This window comes from Oncorhynchus kisutch, linkage group LG21 (genome assembly GCF_002021735.2).
Source record: "Oncorhynchus kisutch isolate 150728-3 linkage group LG21, Okis_V2, whole genome shotgun sequence".
Classification (NCBI taxonomy): domain Eukaryota; kingdom Metazoa; phylum Chordata; class Actinopteri; order Salmoniformes; family Salmonidae; genus Oncorhynchus; species Oncorhynchus kisutch.
Window position 1 is genome coordinate 36,525,282 of NC_034194.2, and position 12,899 is coordinate 36,538,180.

Below are 12,899 nucleotides of genomic sequence, written 5' to 3' on the forward strand. Positions count from 1 at the left end.
AAAAATAAAAGACTTAAATATATATAATTGATCAATTATGGGTCCTTTGTCCAAGCCAAATATTTGAAGACAAGTCTCATCTCTTGCATCTTGTGTTAAAGTAGCATTATCAGTGGTTAGGAGGACTCACAATAGCGTTTTCAATGCTGTCAGAATGATGCTTTTAATACATTGTATATGATGTCTAAAAGTGCTCACAGGTATTTCAGGTTTGGAAGGTTTTTAAATGCTTCTGGATCTATGTATGACAGACTCCTTGCATTCCGGATCTCTCTGAAATGGAAAACACAACATGCTTAACCTTTTACTGCAGTGGGCTAAGTCAGGCTCACACAGAGTGTTTCTTGGTAGTCTAAAACAAATCTACTGTGAAACAAAAGTATACACCTCACACACATGGTTAAGGGCTTAAAAAAGAAGAAGACACCTGTACCATGTCAGATTTAGAGTTAAAATGTATTCAAGTTGGAGTTTGCATCCCAATATTACACTTTATATACATCACAGAAGACTGAAAAATATAAAAAACATTTGTCACCAGGTTTTCAGCGTAAAATAAATACATGTTTATTAATTATGAAAAATGTTAATGAATCAAATGTTATTGGGCACATACACATATTTAGCAGATGTTATTGGGCACCTACACATATTTAGCAGATGTTATTGTATGGGTAGCGAAATGCTTGTAACATTCCACCCATGAGCACACTAGATCATTTGACTGCACGAAAGGGATAGCTACACACACACACACTTGTAAGTGAACGACAAGGTAAACATAATGTTTTCCAATTTGAGATGTATTTCTGTGTATTTTAGGATTACAGGGATACTTTGGTATTTTGGCAAAGAGTCAGATGAACTTGTGGATACCATTTTTATGTCTCGGTGTCCAGTAAGAAATAAGTTAGAGGTAGTTGCGCTAAAGCTAGCAAGATACCCATAGATGTCTAGCCATTGCGCAAATGCTAGTTAGCATTGGCTCTCAACCTACCTTCATACTGGACACAGAGACATGAAATGGTTTCCACAAGTTCATCCAACTCTGGGGAAGTAGATGGAATCCTGAAGTATCCCTTTAAGTGCTAATACATTCTTTGCATTGCTCAGTAATTTAGCATACCTTTGCATCACAGAACATACTGTATATCACATACATCGAGGTGATACAAGGGTTTGATTAATTTCAAACAGTCCATCACAACTTCCCTTCATGTTGTCTAAAGGTCAGGACCGTGCTTTAGGTTCACGATACCGATTACATCCGTGTGGCTTAAACCTGCTGAGTGCTGACAGAACAGGGAAAGGTACATGTCTGTCTGTGGGAAAGACCAGGAGTAAAATCTTCCAAATCTCCACATACATCTAACTCCAGAAGTCAAGGTTAAATTAATGTCTCCTTACTGTGTTAACTCTTGTGCACCAGAGAGGGCCAGGAGAGGGGCTCTCCTCTTTGCTTGTCTAACCCATGCGGTGTGGGGGAACGCTGGGGACGAACGTGCAATCCTGGCCCTCCTTCACACACCTGGATAACCACACAGCACCCTGGCCAACGTGCTCTGACCACTGGGAGCCCTCTGTCTGACCCAGTGTGTCTGCAATGTGCAGTGAACCACCGCCCACTCACCACATTCAACCTGCTCCCCCCTGATTTCAGCCCCAAGGTTTGCATGCCTTTGTTCAATGAAACATCCACCCTACCTCTCCCCCGCCCCTTGGCCCCCCCCAGCCCCCAGCCCCTTGCCCTGAATCCTACCTCTCCCCTGAACACTACCTCTCCACCCTATCCCTCCACCCTACCTCTCCCCTGAACACTACCTCTCCACCTCATCCCTCCACCCTACCTCTCCCCCTGATCCCTCCACCCTACCTCTCCCCCTGGTCCCCCGACCCCTAACAGTTGCCACCCTCTACTGGCCACAAGCAGCTGACAGGAAGCCCAACATTAATTTGTTTCTGAACCCTGGAGGAAACGGAGAGAGATGCCATTATTATGTGGTGTGGCACAACCACTGGACCAATCAGCTCTGAACAGACCCTGGAGATCCAATTCAAATAACTGGCTAGGGGCTCACTCTTCTCAGGAGCGGGAGGAGCGAGTCAGAACTGGAGATTTGTGGAAGACTAAATCCATGACAGGGATTGGCCACAAAGAGAGCCTATCACAGAGGGGACAAACAATCACATCTCATCTAAAAGGTGAGACTATAGAGATAACCTATAAGATTAAGATGGTGAGCTAGAGATGGCCAGGACTGTGTATTCATTTGCAAACCAGTCTCAGTTGCATGGCTAGGAGCCCATAAGCTCTCTCCCACTTTCCTCTGGGTCTTTGAGATGCAAATACAGCAGCTAAGGTATGGACAGGAAAAACAAATATTGACTTTTAGCTTGCCCTCTCCCCTAATATGTTATTGTCACTGTCTGATTAGACCCAGACCTAGCAATGATGGATGGGAGACAGATACTGTGTGTGTGTGTGTGTGTGTGTGTGTGTGTGTGTGTGTGTGTGTATATATATATATATATATGGCAAAAGGTCGCAAAGTTCAAGGGGGCCGAATACTTTCGCATGGCACTGCGTGTGGCAAATGTGGCAAAAGGTCGCAAAGTTCAAGGGGGCCGAATACTTTCGCATGGCACTGCGTGTGGCAAATGTGGCAAAAGGTCGCAAAGTTCAAGGGGGCCGAATACTTTCGCATGGCACTGCGTGTGGCAAATGTGGCAAAGAGGCTCAAACATAAAGATATAAAACTGTATTTTTTGTGAAGAATCAACAACAAGTGGGACACAATCATGAAGTGGAACGACATTTATTGGATATTTCAAACTTTTTTAACAAATCAAAAACTGAAAAATTGGGCGTGCAAAATTATTCAGCCCCCTTAAGTTAATACTTTGTAGCGCCACCTTTTGCTGCGATTACAGCTGTAAGTCGCTTGGGGTATGTCTCTATCAGTTTTGCACATCGAGAGACTGAAATTTTTTCCCATTCCTCCTTGCAAACAGCTCGAACTCAGTGAGGTTGGATGGAGAGCATTTGTGAACAGCAGTTTTCAGTTCTTTCCACAGATTCTCGATTGGATTCAGGTCTGGACTTTGACTTGGCCATTCTAACACCTGGATATGTTTATTTTTGAACCATTCCATTGTAGATTTTGCTTTATGTTTTGGATCATTGTCTTGTTGGAAGACAAATCTCCGTCCCAGTCTCAGGTCTTTTGCAGACTCCATCAGGTTTTCTTCCAGAATGGTCCTGTATTTGGCTCCATCCATCTTCCCATCAATTTGAACCATCTTCCCTGTCCCTGCTGAAGAAAAGCAGGCCCAAACCATGATGCTGCCACCACCATGTTTGACAGTGGGGATGGTGTGGTCAGGGTGATGAGCTGTGTTGCTTTTACGCCAAACATAACGTTTTGCATTGTTGCCAAAAAGTTCAATTTTGGTTTCATCTGACCAGAGCACCTTCTTCCACATGTTTGGTGTGTCTCCCAGGTGGCTTGTGGCAAACTTTAAACGACACTTTTTATGGATATCTTTAAGAAATGGCTTTCTTCTTGCCACTCTTCCATAAAGGCCAGATTTGTGCAATATACGACTATTGTTGTCCTATGGACAGAGTCTCCCACCTCAGCTGTAGATCTCTGCAGTTCATCCAGAGTGATCATGGGCCTCTTGGCTGCATCTCTGATCAGTCTTCTCCTTGTATGAGCTGAAAGTTTAGAGGGACGGACAGGTCTTGGTAGATTTGCAGTGGTCTGAAACTCCTTCCATTTCAATATTATCGCTTGCACAGTGCTCCTTGGGATGTTTAAAGCTTGGGAAATATTTTTGTATCCAAATCCGGCTTTAAACTTCTTCACAACAGTATCTCGGACCTGCCTGGTGTGTTCCTTGTTCTTCATGATACTCTCTGCGCTTTTAACGGACCTCTGAGACTATCACAGTGCAGGTGCATTTATACGGAGACTTCATTACACACAGTTGAATTTTATTTATCATCATTAGTCATTTAGGTCAACATTGGATCATTCAGAGATCCTCACTGAACTTCTGGAGAGAGTTTGCTGCACTGAAAGTAAAGGGGCTGAATAATTTTGCACGCCCAATTTTTCAGTTTTTGATTTGTTAAAAAAGTTTGAAATATCCAATAAATGTCGTTCCACTTCATGATTGTGTCCCACTTGTTGTTGATTCTTCACAAAAAATACAGTTTTATATCTTTATGTTTGAAGCCTGAAATGTGGCAAAAGGTCGCAAAGTTCAAGGGGGCCGAATACTTTCGCAAGGCACTGTATATATATATACATCAGATGTCATCTCAAAAGCCACTTAGCTAATATGCTTCTCTAGAGTGACATGGGATGGCAGAGTGACAATCTTCAGACCTTATGAAATGTTGTTGTCAACCACAAACTGGTTATGGAAACGATGTTGGGTAACAGAAAGTCTGTTGAGGATGCACTGTAATAAAATATATTTTAAAAAACTAGTTGTTTCACCTAAATATTATTTAGTATTGGTATTTTATTAGGATCCCCATTAGCTGCAGCAAAAGCAGCAGCTACTCTTCCTGGGGTCCACACAAAACATGACATAATATAGAACATTAATAGACAAGAACAGCTCAAGTACAGACCTATCTAGTTTTTTTTTTTTACAAAAAAGGGACACAGCCTACATCAATTCCAATACATACACAAACTATCTGGGTCAAATAGGGGAGAGGTGTTGAAACCAGGTTTGCTGTTCATTTGAACAATATGAGATGGAACAGTTCCATGCAATAATGGTTCTATATAATACTGTATGCTTTCTTGAATTTGTTCTGGATTTGGGGACTGTGAAAAGACCCCTGATGACGTGTCTGGTGGGGTAAATGTGTCTTTGAGTAAAGTTGAGTTGAGTATGCAAACTTTTTGGGATCTTCAACACATTCATGTTTCTTATAAAAATAAATGATGCTGTCAGTCTCTTCTCAACTCCAAGCCAACAGAGTCGGTCTCTTCTCAACTCCAAGCCAAGAGAGTCGGTCTCTTCTCAACTCCAAGCCAAGAGAGTCGGTCTCTTCTCAACTCCAAGCCAAGAGAGTCAGTCTCTTCTCAACTCCAAGCCAAGAGAGACTGCCTGAATAGTATTTATATCAGCCCTCTGGTTACACTACCGATCAAACCGGTAAGTATTTATATCAGCCCTCTGATTACAAATTTAGAGCAAGACGTGCTGCTCTGTTCTGGGACAGCTGCATCTTAACTAGATCTTTCCTTGCAGCACTCGACCACACGACTGGACAGTAATCAGATAAGACTAAGCTAGAGCCTGCTTTTTGGAGTGTGGTGTCAAAAAGGCAGAGAAGATTTTTTAAAAGACAGACCTCTCCCCATCTTTACATCAATTAAATCTATTTATTTTTACCATTACAGTTTACAATCTAAGGTAACGACAAGTAATGTAGTCTCTTCAACTTGTTCAACAGCCACACCATTCATTACCAGATTCAGCTGAGGTCTAGAACTTAAGGAATGATTTGTACCAAATGCAATGCTCTTAGTTTTAGAGATTTTTAGGACCCGTTTATTAATGGCCACCCATTCCAAAACAGACTGCAACTATTTGTTAAGGGTTTCAATGACTTCATTAGCTGCGGTTGCTGATGTATATATGGCTGAATCTTCAGAATACTAGGACACACATTCTTTGTTTAATGCCAGAGGCAGGTCATTGGTAAAAATAGAAAAGAGTCGAGGGCCTACAGAGCTGCCCTGCGGTACACCACACTTTACATGTTTAACATGAGAAGCTTCCATTAAAGAATGGAGCTATTTGAATAGATAGAACTATTTGAGTTATATTAGATAGGTAGCTCTGAATCCACAATATGGCAAAGGCTTAATATCAAATTGTTAATTTGTTTACAGAGAAATAGCATTGTATTTGCTCAAACACAATTATTTCCAACTGTTTTCTATGAGCTGGCAGCAAGCTTATAGGCCTGCTGTTAGAACCAGTAAAGGCTGCTTTATCTCTCTTGGGTAGCGGAATAACTTTGGCTTCCCTCCAGGCCTGAGGACAAGTACTTTCCTCTAGGCTCAGATTAAAGATATGACATATAGGAGTGGCTATAGAGTCAGCTACCATCCTCAGTAGCTTTCCATCTAAGTTGTCTGTCATGCTGGTATGAAGGGATCGGGCGACAGGTGCAGGAATGTGTAATAGGGGTTTTTATTTTCCCAAATGACAGCGTTCCATGTAATGGCACGGGGACAAAGACCAAACATGTATACAAAACACAGGGTTGAAACCCAAACAAAAGAGCGAGGAGTACCTTGAATAAATAACTCTAGCGCACAATGATTATCACACGGGATGAGACCCGTAATCTTCTGCGCACTCCACAATGGCACGAAAGCCAAAACATAGCACAGGTACTCACACGACCAACGGACAATGTAACAATAACCGGCAGCCCAATGGTGAAACAAAGGGCACATTTATACAAATACAATCAGTGGGAATGGGGACCAGGTGTGCGCAAGTTCCGCAGGGATCCGTGACATTGTCAATGCCAGGAAGTTTGAAGTAACTGGTTCCACATCCTTTTCTTTTTTACTCAACTTTTTGGTCAGTGTTACCTGAATAAAAAACATGTGTTGGCTCAAACTTGTTTTTGCTCAATTTGTCTGATATGTTAATTCAACTAGAAATTATTATTTGGGCATTTTACCCCCCCCCCCCCAAAAAAATGGCTGTGGAACTAGTTAAACACACACTGCTTTTAACATACAAAGATTTCAACTTACATATTAGACACACATTGTGCATGTTCATTTATACAGTAATTAGTATTCAACATGTCCTCAACTGGGATTTGAACCCACAAACACTTGGTTCACAGCGTTCTAATCTTCCTGCTATGCCACCATGTCAGTCTCAATAACTGATTTCAGCTGTATTGCTACACTTTGCACTTTGAAATAAATCTGTTAAAAGTAGTCAAGAAAAACTATTTCATGTATCAAGGAGTAACATTAAAGCAGAGTAATATTTCCTGCCAACTTTTGACAATTATACAGAAAAACCTCAAATTGCTTAAATAAATAAACAAAAGCAAAGATGCGAGAATTGTCAAATGAACTGATAATTAACACAGACATGGTGGCGTAGCAGGAAGATCAGAACGACATCAATAAACAGATTGTGGGTACAAATAATAATAGTAATAATAATAGTAAGTGAATAAGTTGTATGTTAAAAAAATGGTATGTTAAAAAGTGCTGTGTGTGTGTAATTAGTTCCACAGACTTTTATTTTTAGGGACAACTAAAAATGTAAAGTTCTGGTAAAACTTTGACCGAAAAGTTGCGTAAACTAAAACAAGTCTGTGGAACCAGTTACTTAATAATAATTTAGTTGACACAACTATACTCAAATGCCTTTAAACTGCTAGTTCGTCAAAGGGAAATATGCTTCATGTTATAGCCTGTAATGGAAATCAAGGGAATTTACAAGTTAGTAATGGTGGTCCTGTGTGACTTAGTTGGTACAGCATAGTTGGTAGAACATGGTGGTTGCAACGTCAGGAATGTGGGTTCGTTTCCTGGGGCAACCAATACGTAAATATGCATGCACGCGTGACTGTAGGAACTTTCAAAGCGTCTGCTAAATGGCATATATTAAATTAGTAAGTCACTCACATGTGGGTGATTTTCTTCAGGTTATAGAATGAATGCCTCTCCAGCCTCTTCAGCGTCAGATCCACTGATATATATCTGGAAAAATACAACAATATTTCAATATGGCCAAACTACTGTCTGTTGACTCCATTCTAATGTCCAATCTACTGTCTGTTGACTCCATTCTAATGGCCAATCTACTGTCTGTTGACTCCATTCTAATGTCCAATCTACTGTCTGTTGACTCCATTCTAATGTCCAATCTACTGTCTGTTGACTCCATTCTAATGGCCAATCTACTGTCTGTTGACTCCATTCTAATGGCCACACATGACCAATCTACTGTTTGTTGACTCCATTCTAATGGCCACACATGACCAATCTACTGTCTGTTGACTCCATTCTAATGGCCACACATGACCAATCTACTGTCTGTTGACTCCATTCTAATGGCCACACATGACCAATCTACTGTTTGTTGACTCCATTCTAATGGCCACACATGACCAATCTACTGTCTGTTGACTCCATTCTAATGGCCACACATGACCAATCTACTGTCTGTTGACTCCATTCTAAATGGCCACACATGACCAATCTACTGTTTGTTGACTCCATTCTAATGGCCACACATGACCAATCTACTGTCTGTTGACTCCATCCTAATGGCCAATCTACTGTCTGTTGACTCCATTCTAATGGCCAATCTACTGTCTGTTGACTCCATTCTAATGGCCAATCTACTGTCTGTTGACTCCATTCTAATGGCCAATCTACTGTCTGTTGACTCCATTCTAATGGCCACACATGACCAATCTACTGTCTGTTGATTCCATTCTAATGTCCAATCTACTGTCTGTTGACTCCATTCTAATGGCCACACATGACCAATCTACTGTCTGTTGACTCCATTCTAATGGCCACACATGACCAATCTACTGTCTGTTGACTCCATTCTAATGGCCACACATGACCAATCTACTGTCTGTTGACTCCATTCTAATGGCCACACATGACCAATCTACTGTCTGTTGACTCCATTCTAATGGCCACACATGACCAATCTACTGTCTGTTGACTCCATTCTAATGGCCACACATGACCAATCTACTGTCTGTTGACTCCATTCTAATGGCCACACATGACCAATCTACTGTCTGTTGACTCCATTCTAATGGCCACACATGACCAATCTACTGTCTGTTGACTCCATTCTAATGGCCACACATGACCAATCTACTGTCTGTTGACTCCATTCTAATGGCCACACATGACCAATCTACTGTCTGTTGACTCCATTCTAATGGCCACACATGACCAATCTACTGTCTGTTGACTCCATTCTAATGGCCACACATGACCAATCTACTGTCTGTTGACTCCATTCTAATGGCCACACATTACCAATCTACTGTCTGTTGACTCCATTCTAATGGCCACACATGACCAATCTACTGTCTGTTGACTCCAGTCTAATGGCCAATCTACTGTCTGTTGACTCCATTCTAATGGCCAATCTACTGTCTGTTGACTCCATTCTAATGGCCACACATGACCAATCTACTGTCTGTTGATTCCATTCTAATGTCCAATCTACTGTCTGTTGACTCCATTCTAATGGCCACACATGACCAATCTACTGTCTGTTGACTCCATTCTAATGGCCACACATGACCAATCTACTGTCTGTTGACTCCATTCTAATGGCCACACATGACCAATCTACTGTCTGTTGACTCCATTCTAAATGGCCACACATGACCAATCTACTGTTTGTTGACTCCATTCTAATGGCCACACATGACCAATCTACTGTCTGTTGACTCCATCCTAATGGCCAATCTACTGTCTGTTGACTCCATTCTAATGGCCAATCTACTGTCTGTTGACTCCATTCTAATGGCCAATCTACTGTCTGTTGACTCCATTCTAATGGCCAATCTACTGTCTGTTGACTCCATTCTAATGGCCACACATGACCAATCTACTGTCTGTTGATTCCATTCTAATGTCCAATCTACTGTCTGTTGACTCCATTCTAATGGCCACACATGACCAATCTACTGTCTGTTGACTCCATTCTAATGGCCACACATGACCAATCTACTGTCTGTTGACTCCATTCTAATGGCCACACATGACCAATCTACTGTCTGTTGACTCCATTCTAATGGCCACACATGACCAATCTACTGTCTGTTGACTCCATTCTAATGGCCACACATGACCAATCTACTGTCTGTTGACTCCATTCTAATGGCCACACATGACCAATCTACTGTCTGTTGACTCCATTCTAATGGCCACACATGACCAATCTACTGTCTGTTGACTCCATTCTAATGGCCACACATGACCAATCTACTGTCTGTTGACTCCATTCTAATGGCCACACATGACCAATCTACTGTCTGTTGACTCCATTCTAATGGCCACACATGACCAATCTACTGTCTGTTGACTCCATTCTAATGGCCACACATGACCAATCTACTGTCTGTTGACTCCATTCTAATGGCCACACATGACCAATCTACTGTCTGTTGACTCCATTCTAATGGCCACACATGACCAATCTACTGTCTGTTGACTCCATTCTAACGGCCACACATGACCAATCTACTGTCTGTTGACTCCATTCTAACGGCCACACATGACCAATCTACTGTCTGTTGACTCCATTCTAACGGCCACACATGACCAATCTACTGTCTGTTGACTCCATTCTAATGGCCACACATGACCAATCTACTGTCTGTTGACTCCATTCTAACGGCCACACATGACCAATCTACTGTCTGTTGACTCCATTCTAACGGCCACACATGACCAATCTACTGTCTGTTGACTCCATTCTAATGGCCACACATGACCAATCTACTGTCTGTTGACTCCATTCTAACGGCCACACATGACCAATCTACTGTCTGTTGACTCCATTCTAATGGCCACACATGACCAATCTACTGTCTGTTGACTCCATTCTAATGACCAATCTACTGTCTGTTGACTCCATTCTAATGACCAATCTACTGTCTGTTGACTCCATTCTAATGGCCACACATGACCAATCTACTGTCTGTTGACTCCATTCTAATGACCAATCTACTGTCTGTTGACTCCATTCTAATGACCAATCTACTGTCTGTTGACTCCATTCTAATGACCAATCTACTGTTTGTTGACTCCATTCTAATGGCCACACATGACCAATCTACTCAACTACCCACCTCTCACATAGCCTCTAAATACAATCAATTAATAAGTATGTACAGTATGCAACACTTTTACCTTAGTCATCAGTATCACTGCTTTCATATGTTATTACTGAGTAACTAGTGTGTAGTTAGCGTGATTTAATGGCATATAAAATAGAGACTTAGACTGAATCTATATGATACATGGAATGAGTCTGTTCACTGTGAGAAAGCAGGCTTAGTATTTAAAGTTCAGTAGACTATACTATAGTAGATAATCAATGATATTTCACGGCTCCCTAATTAAGGGGGTTGATCTCAAAAACTGATTACAGGTTAAAAAGTGTCTCAATTACAGTATCCTATTTGCCAATATAGAAGCACCTGGCTCCTATGTACTGGCTGAGGCAGAAGAAAATAATAATCTTCTTTGCTTTCTCTGTCTTTCCTAGTAGCTGACTTGGACATTGGCCTCACAGGCTGAGATCAAGGCTTGGCAGAATGTTTAATTAAGTGACAAAAAAAATTACTTGGTTTCTCATTTTCATCTTGTGTTTAAGCGTTTTAGCTTGGTGATACCCCTTTCCACCTTTATGTACCTAGTGTATATTTGACCACATCAACTAAACCAGGGGAAGGCAACTAGATTTAGACACAGCCAGGACATAATGATAAAAATGTGTACACTGCAAATTGACCACAACTAAGCCCCAAAAAAAGAGATTGAAATTGTTATTTTCAAACACATATTTGATTAAATTCAGACACTGTCTATTATTTATTTTTTCATCCTTGGGAACAGATGGCCAGAATTATTTTCAGCTGAATTTCTGTTGACTTTAGTCTTTTTTGACCAAAAACTAAAATCCTAAAAAAGCACCAATCCATAGAACAGTTCTACTGGATTACCTTGCGGATGCCTATGCCCTTAGGGTGGGAATGCCCTTAGGGTGGGAATGCCCTTAGGGTGGGAATGCCCTTAGGGTGGGAATGCCGACATTCCTATTCTAGGATGGCATTAACTGGGATTAGCAGACAGCAGTGATCCCAAACAGAAAACAGATCAGATGGAGAGAGAGAGAGAGAGAGCGAGAGAGAGAGGCTTGGATCTGATGTTTTTCCCCCTCTTTGGAGAATAAGAGACATGCAACAGGTGGTTTAGTAAGTCGCTGGAATTTAAATATAGCTTTATAGAGCTTTGTGGCTTTAACAAGAAACATGTGATCATACTGATGATGAAAAAGGAAAGAGACGAGAGGGGGAAGAGAGAGAGAAGAGAGAGAGGGGGGAAGAGAGAGAGAAAGAGAGAGAGGGGGGAAGAGAGAAGAGAGAGAGAAGAGAGAGAAGGGGGGAAGAGAGAAGAGAGAGAGGGGGGAAGAGAGAAGAGAGAGAGAAGAGAGAGGGGGGGAAGAGAGAAGAGAGAGAGGGGGGAAGAGAGAAGAGAGAGAGAAGAGAGAGAGGGGGGAAGAGAGAAGAGAGAGAGAAGAGAGGAGGGGGGGGAAGGAGAAGAAGAGAGAAGAGAGAGAGGGGGGGGAAGAGAGAAGAGAGAGAGAAGAGAGAGGGGGGGGAAGAGAGAAGAGAGAGAGAAGAGAGAGGGGGGGGAAGAGAGAAGAGAGAGAGAAAGAGAGAGAGGGGGGAAGAGAGACAGAAAGTGAAGAGAGGGGGGAGAGAGAGAGAAGGAGAGAGAGGGGGGAAGAGAGAGAGAAGAGAGAGAGGGGGGAAGAGAGAAGAAGAGAGAGGAGGGGGAAGAGAGAAGGGAGAGAGGGGGGAAGGAGAAGAGAGAGAGGGGGGGGAAGAGAGAAGAGAGAGAGGGGGGAAGAGAGAAGAGAGGAGAGACGAGAGAAGGGGGGAAGAGAGAAGAGAGAGAGGGGGGAGAGAGAAGAGAGAGAGAAGAGAGAGAGAAGAGAGAGGGGGGGAAGAGAGAGAGAGAGAGAAAGAGGAGGGGGGGGAAGAGAGAAAGAGAGAGAGAAGAGAGAGAGGGGGGAAGAGAGAGAGAAGAGAGAGAGGGGGGAAGAGAGAGAGA

At 42.2% G+C, this 12,899-nt stretch overlaps 1 protein-coding gene across 1 annotated transcript in view; it reads right to left on the reverse strand.

The window, feature by feature from the left end:
- Positions 1 to 12,899, reverse strand: part of LOC109880773 (thyrotropin receptor) — a 41,759-nt gene that overhangs the window by 20,992 nt on the left and 7,868 nt on the right. Inside the window, exons 3-4 of the mRNA XM_020472962.2 lie at positions 7,701 to 7,775; positions 199 to 273 (exon numbers count right to left, since the gene is read on the reverse strand). Of these exons, the coding sequence (XP_020328551.1) occupies positions 199 to 273; positions 7,701 to 7,775 (150 nt within the window). The remainder of the gene's footprint in view (positions 1 to 198; positions 274 to 7,700; positions 7,776 to 12,899) is intronic.